Source organism: Podarcis tiliguerta (genome assembly GCF_965153285.1).
Source record: "Podarcis tiliguerta genome assembly, chromosome: 1".
In the NCBI taxonomy this organism is placed as follows: Eukaryota; Metazoa; Chordata; class Lepidosauria; order Squamata; family Lacertidae; genus Podarcis; species Podarcis tiliguerta.
Window position 1 is genome coordinate 126,827,243 of NC_139534.1, and position 12,853 is coordinate 126,840,095.

The 12,853-nt window shown below is 45.9% G+C and overlaps 1 protein-coding gene across 3 annotated transcripts in view; it reads left to right on the plus strand.

The window, feature by feature from the left end:
* Positions 1–12,853, plus strand: part of RTN1 (reticulon 1) — a 133,060-nt gene that overhangs the window by 58,849 nt on the left and 61,358 nt on the right. For all 3 annotated transcript variants that reach the window (XR_014510163.1, XM_083436017.1, XM_083436018.1), the window contains exons 2-3: positions 1,663–2,397; positions 6,178–6,978. Coding sequence is in view for 2 of the 3 variants with exons in the window: in XM_083436017.1 (XP_083292143.1) it covers positions 1,663–2,397; positions 6,178–6,978 (1,536 nt within the window). In the remaining variant the exon portion in view is untranslated. The remainder of the gene's footprint in view (positions 1–1,662; positions 2,398–6,177; positions 6,979–12,853) is intronic.

Consider the following 12,853-nt stretch of genomic DNA (forward strand, 5'->3'; position numbering starts at 1 on the left):
CTGCGCAGGGAGGGTGTGGGCATCGGAGGACCCCTGCTCTCCCCGCTGGTCCCCGGCGAGGAGTCTTGGAGCCACCTCGCCGATTCCCCCATCTGCCCCCCTCCTCCACTGGTGCTACGCTGATTTCCTTCCCCAGAAGATGTGCTGCTTCTCTCCCTCCCGGGACGCTCTCCAGAATCCCTCTGGAGCCCTCCCTCTCCTTCTGGCTCCGATGGCAGTTCCCCGACAGCCACCATTGGCCTGTAGGCATGAACTTTGTTCATGTGCATCCTAGTTCTCAACTACAGCCCTGCCATTGTGCAGAGCAGGGTTATCAAAGGAGATCTTTCTGTCTTGAGTTTTCTAGAAAGCTCTGCCTTGTGGCAGTGATGCTGCCACAAAGAGAGAGAGAGAAAGTATTTGTAGTTCAACATGTGGAAGCACCAGGTTGTGGAGGACACCATAGAGCAATGAACAAAGATTTAAGACTTAGACTCCCATGGGCTAAGTGGATACCTTACTGAGAACATCTGCTCTTTTCTGGTTGGTTGGTTTTGGCATAGTCTTCCCCTGTGTATATATACCAGCATGGAGATTATTCGAAATGATGAACGTGCGGACATGTTTCGTGGGAATTACCAGCATGCTGATGGTGCTCGCCTCCTAATTCTTCCTGCTTTGCTCCTTCCCTGGTGCTAGTGGAAGAAACAAACAAGAAGCTGCAACTGAGCTTGATTGCCTGTTACGTCTGAACCTGGGATCCTGGTCTGTTGCTCCCTAACAAACCAGAATCGCTAGCTAGCCTTCAACCACGGTTTATTGTTAGCTTTTGAATCCTGGCATTTTAAGGAACGGCAGGTGAGAATCCTGGCTTTGGACATCACAGGAAATCAAGCTTAAGTGAGGTTTCTCCCACTTGCACAAGGGGAGGAGTGATGGGGAAGCCATCATGCACCGTGGACCAACATGCTGTTCAGTAAACCATGGTAAGACAGCAACTCTGGCCGACCATGATGTTCAAACCCATCCATTGACATGATGGTGAAGGGTTAGTCTTTACATATTTTTTTTGTATTGCAAAAAAATGGTTTTAAAATGTTTAAAAAAACTTTCCCCTCAAAAAACCCAGAGTCCTTTCTGTTGGGGATAATTCAGACTGAAATTCCCAGGTGTCAGAAAAGGTTGTTTATGTCTGCTATAACTGTGGCCCATGTTTCGTTAGCCCAAAAATGGAAAACAAGAGGAATGGCAACTTAAGTTGACAGAATATGCACAACTTGCAGGCTTAACATATAGAATAAGCGAACAAGACGAACATACGTTTAGAGAAGAGTGGAAAATGTTTATTGAATATATGGGAAATAATTGTGTACAGCTGAAAACGCTGGCAGCGTTAAGATAAATTCAACAGTGCAAATAGGTTTTGATGGATGCAATAATGGAATGCGAATTAGTATAGTTTTTGTAAAATATGCAGGTATTTATGATATGTAAATGAACCATGGAAAGAGAAGAAGGAAAGTCATTGATATCTTAAGGATGTAAAATAAGTGTTTTAAATTGTAAAACAGAAAATTTAATAAAAATTATAAATACATACACACATATATGGTTAGTCTTAACAGGGAGGATAGCAGGTTCCCCTTTCTCACACACTAAACCTTATTTCTGTGTTTGTTTTAGGAGGCATGGCGGCTTCTCACTTCTATGATTACAGTTCTTCCAAGACATCAGAAAGGGGCAGTGGCTCCTTTTACACTTCCCTGATTTCTGATGACTTCTATGCATCTCAGGATTCCTCTTACTTCACCGGCAACCTGCCCAAAGCAGGCAGTCAGGTTACGACTTCAGACAGCACGGAAGGATTTCACACCCAGGACGGGACTGCGTTCGAGTCCCGTGGCCTGTTTAGCTCCGATTCGGGGATAGAGATGACCCCGGCAGAATCCAGCGACGTCACCAAAACCTTTGCTGATCCCATGGAGCAGATGAAGTCGGACGCTTATAAATACATGGACATCAGTCGATCGGAAGAGATCAAATGTCAAGAGAGGTGTGACACAGGCTTGGGAGATGTGGGGCCTCCCAGCTTGAATAATAAACACCTGGAGGATATTGCTGGACCTAAAGGGACAGTTTCTGAGGGGAAACCTGGGGCCAAAGAGCCAGGCTTATTTGAGGGGTCAACTTTTTCATCTGAGACGTTTGGCGGCCAGCAACGCCACCCCACAGTAACAGCGCCCGTCAAGATTACGCTGACTGAGATAGAAACCTTAGAGGGGCCTGCTGCAAAGGAGAAAACCCCAGAAAAGCAAGAGGCAGGCCTCAAACCAAGCCACGAAGTGGTTCCTACGGTGACGGTGTCCGAGCCAGAAGATGATAGCCCAGGCTCTATTACACCACCTTCTTCAGGGACAGGTAAAGACTGCTTGTACTAGGGACGCGGGTGGTGCTGTGGGTTAAACCACTGAGCCTAGGACTTGCCGATCAGAAGGTCGGCGGTTTGAATCCCCGCAATGGGGTGAGCTCCTGTTGCTCGGTCCCTGCTCCTGCCAACCTAGCAGTTCGAAAGCACGTCAAAGTGCAAGTAGATAAATAGGTACCACTCCGGTGGGAAGGTAAACGGCGTTTCCGTGCGCTGCTCTGGTTCACCAGAAGCGGCTTAGTCATGCTGGCCACATGACCCGGAAGCTGTACGCTGGCTCCTTCGGCCAATAAAGTGAGATGAGTGCCACAACCCCAGAGTCGGCCATGACTGGACCTAATGGTCAGGGGTCCCTTTACCTTTACCTTTACTTCGTAGCATGGATATAAATACATCTTTCTGTGGGGATTATTTGTTACGGTGTGAAGCAATTGTGGTCCATGTGGCTCTGTGGTATATATATTAAGCACTGATCCCCATGTGGGAGTTTTTCTGGGGCTGAAGCTTGCATGGAATTAAGGCCTTTTGCATCATTGTCACAGATGCTACTGAGTGGGCTGTGAGGACTCAGGCGTCAGAACTAAAGTGTCTTGAGAATGCGCTTTGGGCTTTGGCGAGAGGTGGGCGATATCTGGTTTTCAACATCACAATATATCACCAGCTAAACATCACGATATATCACAGTGTTCGAAATAAGGATGGAGCTATGTAGAGGCAAACAGTAGGGCTGGGCAATATCTGGTTTTCAGCCTTAATAATAATAATAATAATAATAATTTTTTATTTATACCCCGCCCTCCCCAGCCAAGGCTGGGCTCAGAGCGGCTTACAAGCAATAATAAAAACAAGATGAATGATTACAACTTAAAAACAAAAGTAAAATACAACATTAAAATAATGGAACATTAAAATATTAAAATGTAGCCTCATCACAGGAGGAGAAAGTAAAAAGAAAAAAGAAAGAGGGGGAGGGGGAGGGAATCAAATTGGCTCCAAGCCAAAGGCCAGGCGGAACAGCTCTGTCTTACAGGCCCTGCGGAAAGAAATCAGATCCTGCAGGGCCCTGGTCTCATGAGGCAGAGCGTTCCACCAGGCCGGGGCCAGTGTTGAAAAGGCCCTGGCTCTGGTTGAAGGCAATCTAACTTCCTTAGGGCCTGGGACCACTAGGGTGTTGTTATTTATGGACCTTGAGGCTCTCCGTGGGGCATACCAGGAGAGGCGGTCCTGTAGGTACGAGGGTCCTAGGCCGTGAAGGGCTTTAAAGGTCAAAGCCTTGTGGTAATATCACTAGTTAAACTTCATGACATATCACAATGTCTGAAATAAGGATGGAGTTATGTGGAGGCATTAGCTGCCTTCCTGGTTTTCCCTGCATCCTAATTTTTGCCGGCGCCTGCTCTTGTGAGTCGCTGCTTCCTGCATGAAGTAAGGGAGAGCTTAGTCGGCAGGATTAACAGGGGCTTCAGGAATTGAGAGAAGCATTGGCTGGCTTCATGGTTTTTCCCACAGTGTGGTTTTTGCATAGCGCGCGCGCACACACACACACACATATCATGGTTCGCAATATACATTGCTAGATCAAAAATTATGAACCTGATATCACGATCCAGACTTCAAACTGGTTTGGGGCGATATATTGATATATCGTGCAGCCCTAGATTTGGTGTAGCGTTCTAATTGACGGAGGATACTAATTGGCAGTTGGCAGCCTCAAGAAGCTCAATGAGTGCATGGCTTGAATAATAATAATAATAATTTTTTATTTATACCCCACCCTCCCCAGCCAAGGCCGGGCTCAGAGCGGCTTACAAGCAATAATAAAAACAAGATGAATGATTACAACTTAAAAACAAAAATAAAATGCAACATTAAAATAATGGAACATTAAAATATTAAAATGTAGCCTCATCGCAGGAGGAGAAGGAAAAGAAAAAAGAAAGAGAGGGAGGGAATCAAATTGGCTCCATGCCAAAGGCCAGGCGGAACAACTCTGTCTTACAGGCCCTGCGGAAAGAAATCAGATCCTGCAGGGCCCTGATCTCATGAGGCAGAGCGTTCCACCAGGCCGGAGCCAGAAAGCAGAATCACAGCCGCCTTCTGGTACTCGGGACTGAAGCCTGCCCGGTTTGGCAGCATCGTTAAATTTCTTGTTAAAATTATAGAGCACAAAATAAATAGTTAAAGGAAAACAGAGATTTTGGGGCAGAGAGATGCTTTTGTATCCCAAGGGCCTGGTGCTCCTTTGGGACTCCAACAGCCTCCCTGAGTGCTTGCTTCTACGCACGCATTAATACCTGTGGAATTGTACATCAGCAAGCTGTGTACAATTCCAGGGTGAATTTCCATTGCGCTCTCCTGTGTCAAGATTGCTCTGGACTTCTTACAGCTCAGAAGCAGGGAAGAATCAAACTCTGGCTGCATCCGTACCATACCTTTATAGCCATTTTGACAGCTGTGGCATGCAAGTGCTATAAAGATTCTTGGGAACTGTAATTTGTAAGAGGGCTGGGAACTGGGCTTGGGTTGTTGATGTTATTTGATTATGTATTTTGTGGTTTTATATTCTGATTTTATCCTGTGAACCGCCCTGAGACCTGTGGGTATAGGGTGGTATATAAATTCTAACAACAAAAACAAAAAGCACAACTGTGTTGTGGTTGTTGTTGTTTTTATTATCATGACTTTTTTTTCAGCTGGAACTCACCGGAACTGAGTTCTATCACCTCTCAGCTGAGTGCCATTGCCATCATAAGAGAACAAAGGAGGCGTTCATATTGAGTTCCAGCACCTCTTTTTCTAGAAAATAGCACTGATTTTTATTATTTATTAAATTTATATAATGCCCTATACCCCGCAGTAGCTCCTAACAACTCTCCGCATGCTCAACAAACTACAGTTCCCAGGATTATTTGGGGGGAAATCTTTAAATATATGGTACAGATGGGATCTGTATCACGTGTCATTAGGGATGCATGAACATTAGCTGAAAAAACAATTGGCATCCTTGGGTTGTTGTTTTTAAGTGCTTTCTTTGAGTACTTGCAAAAGCTTGAGAGATTTTGCAAGCGTGGGGGAAACGGTTGCTCGCCCTGTCAGCTGTTTTCAAAGTTGCTATCTTCAACTCCGCCTGTTCAAGCAGAGTTGTCCATGGATTTGAGCAGACACACCATGAAGGTCCAAAAATGGCTAGAATGAAGCAAGCAGCCACCCCCATCACTGAAGACCCCTTGGGTCAAGAAGTGAGTTCCCCTGGGGGCGCTCCAGCAGCCTTAGGGGTGGAGGAAGAGGAGGTTTAGGGTTTGAGAAGAATCGGGGCAAAACGGCCTGCTTGTGGAGTTCTGTGCCCACCTCAGTTGTCTCACAGATCCAAGCATCCTTCTTTGAATGCTTCTGTCCCCATCTCTAAACGTAATACATTTCGAAACCCTGCTTCCTCCTTGCAATAGTGTCGGAATGAACAGTCCTTCTTATCTACACACAAAACAAGCTGCTTTATAATTTGAGCGCAGCTGTGCTGGCTGGGCCTGATAAGCGCTATAGTCCAAAACACCAGATTGAGGAAATGTTCAAACTTCTCCAGCACAGATTTCTGAATAATATTTATCAGGTGCTCTTTGCTTCCTGAAGAGACAAAATACAATTTTTGCTAACGTTTTCTCCTTATCTTCCCGTCTTTTATTCTTTCTTGTTTTCTCTCCTCCCTGCTTCTTTGCTCTTCTTCACTCCCCCCACCCATCCCTCCCACCCCCCGGTCATCTCCTTTGAAACCCCAGAAGCTTCTGGCGCAGAGGCCCAAGGTAAGGGAAGCCTGTCTGAAGACGAGCTTATCAGTGCCATTAAAGAAGCAAAGGGCTTTTCCCACGAACACCCAGAAGGCCAGAGGTCTCCAGCTGTTGCGCCAGACAAGCAAGGTCCTAAAAAGAAGGTTCCGGAGTTTGCAGCTGCCGGCCCTCCTGGCGACAACGAAGGGAGCAGCGCCGAGTCTGGCGACTCCGAGATAGAGCTGGTCTCAGAAGACCCGCTGGCCGCTGAGGAGGTCCTCCACTCCAATTACATGACCTTCAGCCACGCCGGGGGGCCTCCTCCCTCCCCGGCTTCTCCTTCAATACAGTACAGCATCCTGAGAGAGGAGCGCGAGGCCGAACTGGACAGCGAGCTCATCATCGAGTCGTGCGACGCCTCGTCGGCCTCTGAGGAGAGCCCGAAGCGGGAGCACGACTCGCCCCTGATGAAGCCCGTCATTATGGACATCATCCAAGAAGAGAGCCACTCCAGGAACGAGAACAGCAGGGCTTCAAATTACAACGTAAGCAGCTCAAAGGAGAGCAGGATGAACAGGGAGAATCTTGCGGACTCTGCCGCCTACCTGAAATGCTCCTTCACCTCGCCCAAAGCCAACCCTGACCCAACACCTGCTTCGGCTGCTGGCGCCGAAGAGACAAAGGACAAAGTAGCAGAGAAGAAATCGGCCGAGGCGGCAGCAGCTGTTGCCACAAACAAACCGTCGTCCAAAGACCCGGCGGCAAGGAGTCCCTGGCCTTCCCCACCGCTCCCGTTCCTAAATAAGCAGAAAGGTAATTTTGTATGTGTGTTTGTTCGTCCTTTAAACGAATGCACGTTGGCCAGAATATGAACTGTGCTGGTGGAAGCTAGCTTTGCCTAGTACGCTCTGTGGCATAGCATGGTTTGCCAGTGTCCGGGGCTGTGCAGAAAGGGTGGGTGAGAGGGAAACGGATGGAGTATGCACACACATTCAACTGCCTAATGGTGTCTGGATCACCCAGGAGATTGCAGCCATAGAGATGAGGAACGAAGAGCCGTTCCATTGTCTGTAGGGAGGTCAATTCCTGGTTTGGGTGGAGAAGCTGTTTTAAATGGAGCCCAGCAATGGAAGTGTGCATCTGTATTGAGGCAGCACAGGGTGCTAAAATGTTTTGCCCCTAACAATTTTGCACCTGGGGCGACTGTCCCTGTGTTCCCTGCCCCACGCTACGCTACTGAGTACACTGGCCCTCTCTAGTGGATTGTGGCCTGATCCAAGGTGGGTTGCAAAAGGAGCACCACTACCATTATGCAATTGTGTGAAAAAAGATTAAGAAATGAGTTCCTGGAGGCATTTTTGGGTTAAAAGTGTGTCATGGGTGTGACAGTTTGGAGCTACCCAGTGTAGCAGAAACAGGAGGAATTAGGAGTCTTGTCTTCCCTTGTCTTCAAGGTACGTACCGTATTTTTCGCACCATTGGGCGCACCGGACCATAGGGCGCACCCAGTTTTTAGGGGGGGAAATCAAGAAAAAAAATATTTCCACCCCCCCAGCCCCAAAGAGGAGCGTACAGGCTGCGCACAACCTCTCCCTGCCGGAGGGGTTGCGCGCAGCTATGGAGGATCCCGCTCGCTGTTTTGGCTTCCCCTTTAGCCCCGTGCAGCCTCTCCTTGCCGGGAGACGCTGCGCAGGGCTTTCCTGGCTTTACTGGGAGGTGGGGGGATTCCCCCACCTCCCACAAAACCGGCAGAAGCCGCGCACACTTTAAAAGGGCTGCACGGCTTCTCTTGGCTTTCCTGGGAGGTGGGGGAATTCCCTCACCTCTCGCAAAAGCCCGTTTTAGCCCCGCACGCGCTCTCCCGACTGGAAAGGTGGTGTGCGGCTAAAGAGGCTCCTGCCATAGCCGCATGTCACCTCTCCAGCCGGGCGAGGGTCGCGGGGCTATAGCGTCTTCGCTCCATAGGACGCACACACATTTCCCCTTCATTTTTGAAGGGGAAAAAGTGTGTCCTATAGAGCGAAAAATACGGTACATTCATGTTCTGGGAGAAGTTGCTTACGACTTACAACAGAGTTGCTTACGACCGAGATGAACTATGGGTGTTGTCTTCAATGTAGCCTGTATCCAAGCTCCTTTTGTTGTTGGTTTGGCCACTTGCTTTTGCAGCATAAAAACAAACCACTTTGCACACGTTCTCAGATACTTTCAGGCGTCCCCATGCTGACCACAAATGGTGTTCCCTTTCGGAAAATCACCTCTTAACATTACAGTAATATTACATATTATTAATATTACGTCGGGTTACAGACGCTTCAGGTTACAGACTCCGCTAACCCAGAAATAGTACCTCGGGTTAAGAACTTTGCTTCAGAATGAGACCAGAAATTGTGTGGCAGCAGCGGGAGGCCCCATTAGCTAAAGTGGTACCTCAAGACAAGAACAGTTTCAGGTTAAGAACGGACCTCTGGAACAAATTTAGTTCTTAACCAGAGGTACCACTGTGTTAGCTAAATGCACAAACTGCCACGTTGCATAAACTGCTGCATTAACAGAAAGACAGCCCTGCAGGATCAGGCCCATCTAACCCAGCATCCTGTTCTATCAGTGGCCAACCAGGTGTCTGTTGAGAATCCCACAAGCGGAACACAAGTGCCATAGCACTCTCCTGGCCTCTGATTCCTTCAAGCCACACTGGAGATCGTACATAACCATTGTAGTTGGTAGCCATTGATAGCCTTTTGCTCATCTCATGCACAGTGCATCCAACCTTTTCCTTGCTCAGGACAGTCCCTTAGCATGCATGTAGATGAGTGGCAAAAACTTCCTTCCCACATGGAGCCCCTTTGGCCAAAAGTGCACTTCTGTTGAATTTCTGCTGTGCATATCTTTTTTCTCTTGGCTTCTGTTTAGATAGAAAGCTATGAAAGGTACCAAACCCACAAAGAAAATTGTTCAGAGTTGGCTGGTCCATAAACAGTGATTTCTTAAAAATAATAATAATAAAAGCAGCAGCTGCGATAGATTTCCCTGGAGCTTTTGTTCATTATTTCCTAATATACTCTGGGAGCTTTTCCTGTTATCGGCAGTACCATTTGTCAGCTTTTCTTGATACATAGCCAAGATGAAAACAATTATGTTTGCCCATAAAAAGAGAAAAATAGAGCCAAATTCACTTCTGTTGTAAACTGCTTCAAGCTTTGTTAGATAATTTCAGCTTTGGTCAATTTACTAGTCAGGAGCACTGAGTAATACTTACCTACCTATCTGCCTTATTCATCTCTTAAAATCCTACTGTTCCTCTATTGAACTCAAGACCGTACAGTCAGGGGTTCCCTCATTTTATCATGCCAGCCTTGTAAGATAGGATGGGCTGTAAGAGAGGGTGGCTGGCCCAAGGACACCTGGGAGAGTTTATGCCAAGTTTGGGACTTGGACATGTTAGGAACCATAGTTCTGGCAGGGAGAGTGGTTTTATGGAACAGAGAATCTTCAGAACTCTCACTAAACTACTGTTCCCAGAATTCTTTGGGGGGGGGCAAGGCAGCCATGGCAAAGTGGTTCAAAACCAAGCCAGTTTGCACTTTTCTCCAAACAATATGAATGACATTTTATGTTGCTTCCACAGTATAGGCAGAAAGGGTATCAGTATAATGGTAGTGAATACAGCGATGTCAGTTTGCGGGATTATATGGGCATTCTTGAGTCAGGTTAACAATTAATTATTTTCAAAAATATCTGACGGGCGAGGGTGAACCCTGGTGAGGCAAGAGGCATATCTTTCCCTCTCCTTCTCTCCCTCTCTCTGTGCGTATTTGTGTCTTGTTTTGCATCTTCAAAATTTAATCTGGATTTAATATGGCTTGCTCAAGTCTTGAGAGCAGGGTTGCCAACTCTTAGATATTTAATCAGCCTGTTTACTGTCGAGTGTTCTGTTATTCAGCAAATAGATGCATTAAAATGCCCATCAGTTGGCACTCCTGTCCTTGAGGCCTAAGCAAGCCATCTCAAATCCAGATTTAAATGTGCAAGTGCAAAACAGAATGTGAACTATGATGTCCTCATTTGGGAAGGTTGCATCGCACAGAGCTTTGAAAGCTGCCTCTGTTTTTCTGACTGCTGCTCATCGTCTCCTTTTTTCCTCCCGGCCACTTTGCAGTGTGACCTTATTATGAGTTTTGCTTCCGCAGGCCCCGAAACGTGATGGTGAGATGGAAACAGATCTGAGATTTGCAGCAGAGCTAGTTCTTTCTTTTGAGCCTTTGTTGCCACCCAGTGGCAATGATGAAAAGCGTAGAACTGAACTCTCATACTGTCTAAAACTCTGTTCTTATTTTATTATTGTTATCGTTTGTATATTGCTTTATATTTTTTAAGAAAGAAAAAAAATCTCAAAGTCGTTTACAACTTGCGTTAAAACATCAAACCCAAACAATCCAGAATAAAACATTCCTGAAGGAAGCAAATATAAAGTATACATTCAAAGCAACATATTGAACACAAAACTCAAAATATCATCTTATAAAATTCAAAATAAAATACTGTAAAGGAGGTCAACTACAGGCAGAGGCCCTTCTTGGTTGTGGCACCCTCCCTTCAGATGTCAAGGAGATAAAGAACTATGCAACTTTTATAAGACATCTGAAGGCAGCCCTATATCAGGAAGTTTTTAATGTTTGATGTTTGATTATGTTTTAATGTATGCTGTAAGTTGCCCAGAGTGGCTGGGAAACCCAGCCAGATGGGTGGGGTATCAATATCAATATCATCATCATTATTATTAAATGCACATTCAATGCAGCAATTTTAACAAAAAAATCTTAAACATTTCAAAAAACAGCATTGCTAAAGTCAAATATAGTATGCACATTTTAAAACAGCATAATTGGCAAGAGACAAAAACTTACTACCTTAAGCATAGAACATGTCTGCTTCTGTTGCTGCCAATGGTGGAAGCTCAGGCTCGATGATCTCGGTCTATGCTAAGAGGCAACCAAGATGCTATCTGGCCTCTTCAGTAGCCTCAGCTTTTGTAGATGGAGTCAGTCCAAACCCCACTAGGTGGGAAAAGGTCTGCAAGGCAGGGAATAGGTTTTCAGGACTCACAGCCAAGGTTGTATTAGAGAAGCGTACATATGTCAGTTAAGAAGCAGAGCTATTCCTTTATCATAATAACCTATAGTCTGGATTCTCAAAAATGAGTTTCGCTGGAACAGGGCATCTCAAAGTAGATGCTTACCTGGGCAAATGGTTTTGGATGTTCTGAAGCAATGCACTAAAGTCCTGCATAGTTTCGACTGATTCCGATCTCACAGCCAAACCATGGTTTAGCCTCCAGGACTTAATCTCTCCCCAGTCCTCCCTTTTCATATTCAAATTCTCTTCCTTGCTTCTTTTGTACAATGCACAAAGAATATGGTAGTTAGGCTGGAAATCTTAATTCAGAATACATTTTGAACCATTGGTTCAAATTCTGTCTTGGAAGCAAATGAGAGAGATAGTGTGTTGAGGCACAAAATAGTACTGGGGAATAAATATGAAGAACTTTGATATTTTGCTTCAGAGATGTACCTCTGCGAGGGGAACACACGGTCTCATCTAACATTTTGCAGCACCCTTAAGAAACTACAGCCCCCAGGATTCCTTTGGGGAAGCCATGACTGTTTAAAGTGGCATGATGTGGTCTGTGTTGCTGCTAGCATTGTGATAGATTGATCTGGATTGTGATAGGTCGATCGGTGTGGGCATTGTGATTGGCTGATCTGTACTGGTGTCTGGGTTGTGACAGGTTGATCTGTGTTGGGCTAGAATGATGAGTGGATATACTGCTTGCTGACAAGAGCTTTGCTGACACATAGAATAGCTCGGCTTTGCTGCAGAAGAGCAAATTTGTGTGTGTGTGACTTCTTCCTGTTGGATGGTCTCTTTAAATGTGGAGGTTCATTATTGTTCCACAAGATGTGTATGTCTTTAAGGGCCAGAGCAAATAACGTGACCCAGTTTTACAGCTGTGAAGCAGTATAGCAGGTGCTGTTAAGTTCTGTTAATTAAGCTGCGTCAGCAATTGGGTATAGTATATAAAGAGCAGCACCTAGCTCTCTCAGTACCCTGGTTGATGCTTGTTGATATATTTAATGTAAAAGGAGTTTTTGTTTTTGTTATTAAAACCTTGCTAAAGTTATTTTGTGTTCCTTGTAATGTGTGGTCTCCCAAGCAAGCTCCTCAGTGCAACTAATCTGCAAATAGCCAACACTTCCTTCATGGCCCAGCCCATCTATCAGACCACCTATCTTTCGTAGAATCATAGAATTGTAGAGTTGGAAGGGACCCTGAGGGTCATCCAGTCCAACCCCCTGCAATGCAGGAATTTCCACTAAAGCATCCATGACAGATGGGCCTCCAACATCTGCTTGAAAACCTCCCAAGGAAGGATTTGTTGGGATACTGCCAGGGAGACAAAGTCCATCATGACTCCACGTCGTCTCCGGACGTCCATCGATCTCCCGTAGACACGCAGTATCAGCAATTAGCGACATGAGCTCCAGAAATAGCTTGCCACATTCCAGAGCTGATGCACGCTCTATCAGCAGATAATTCACAGCGAAAGATGCACGCAGGAGAGTATTATTTACAAGTTTATTCAGCGTTGGTCAGAACAAAGAAAAACATGACTGCCTGCTTCAGTATT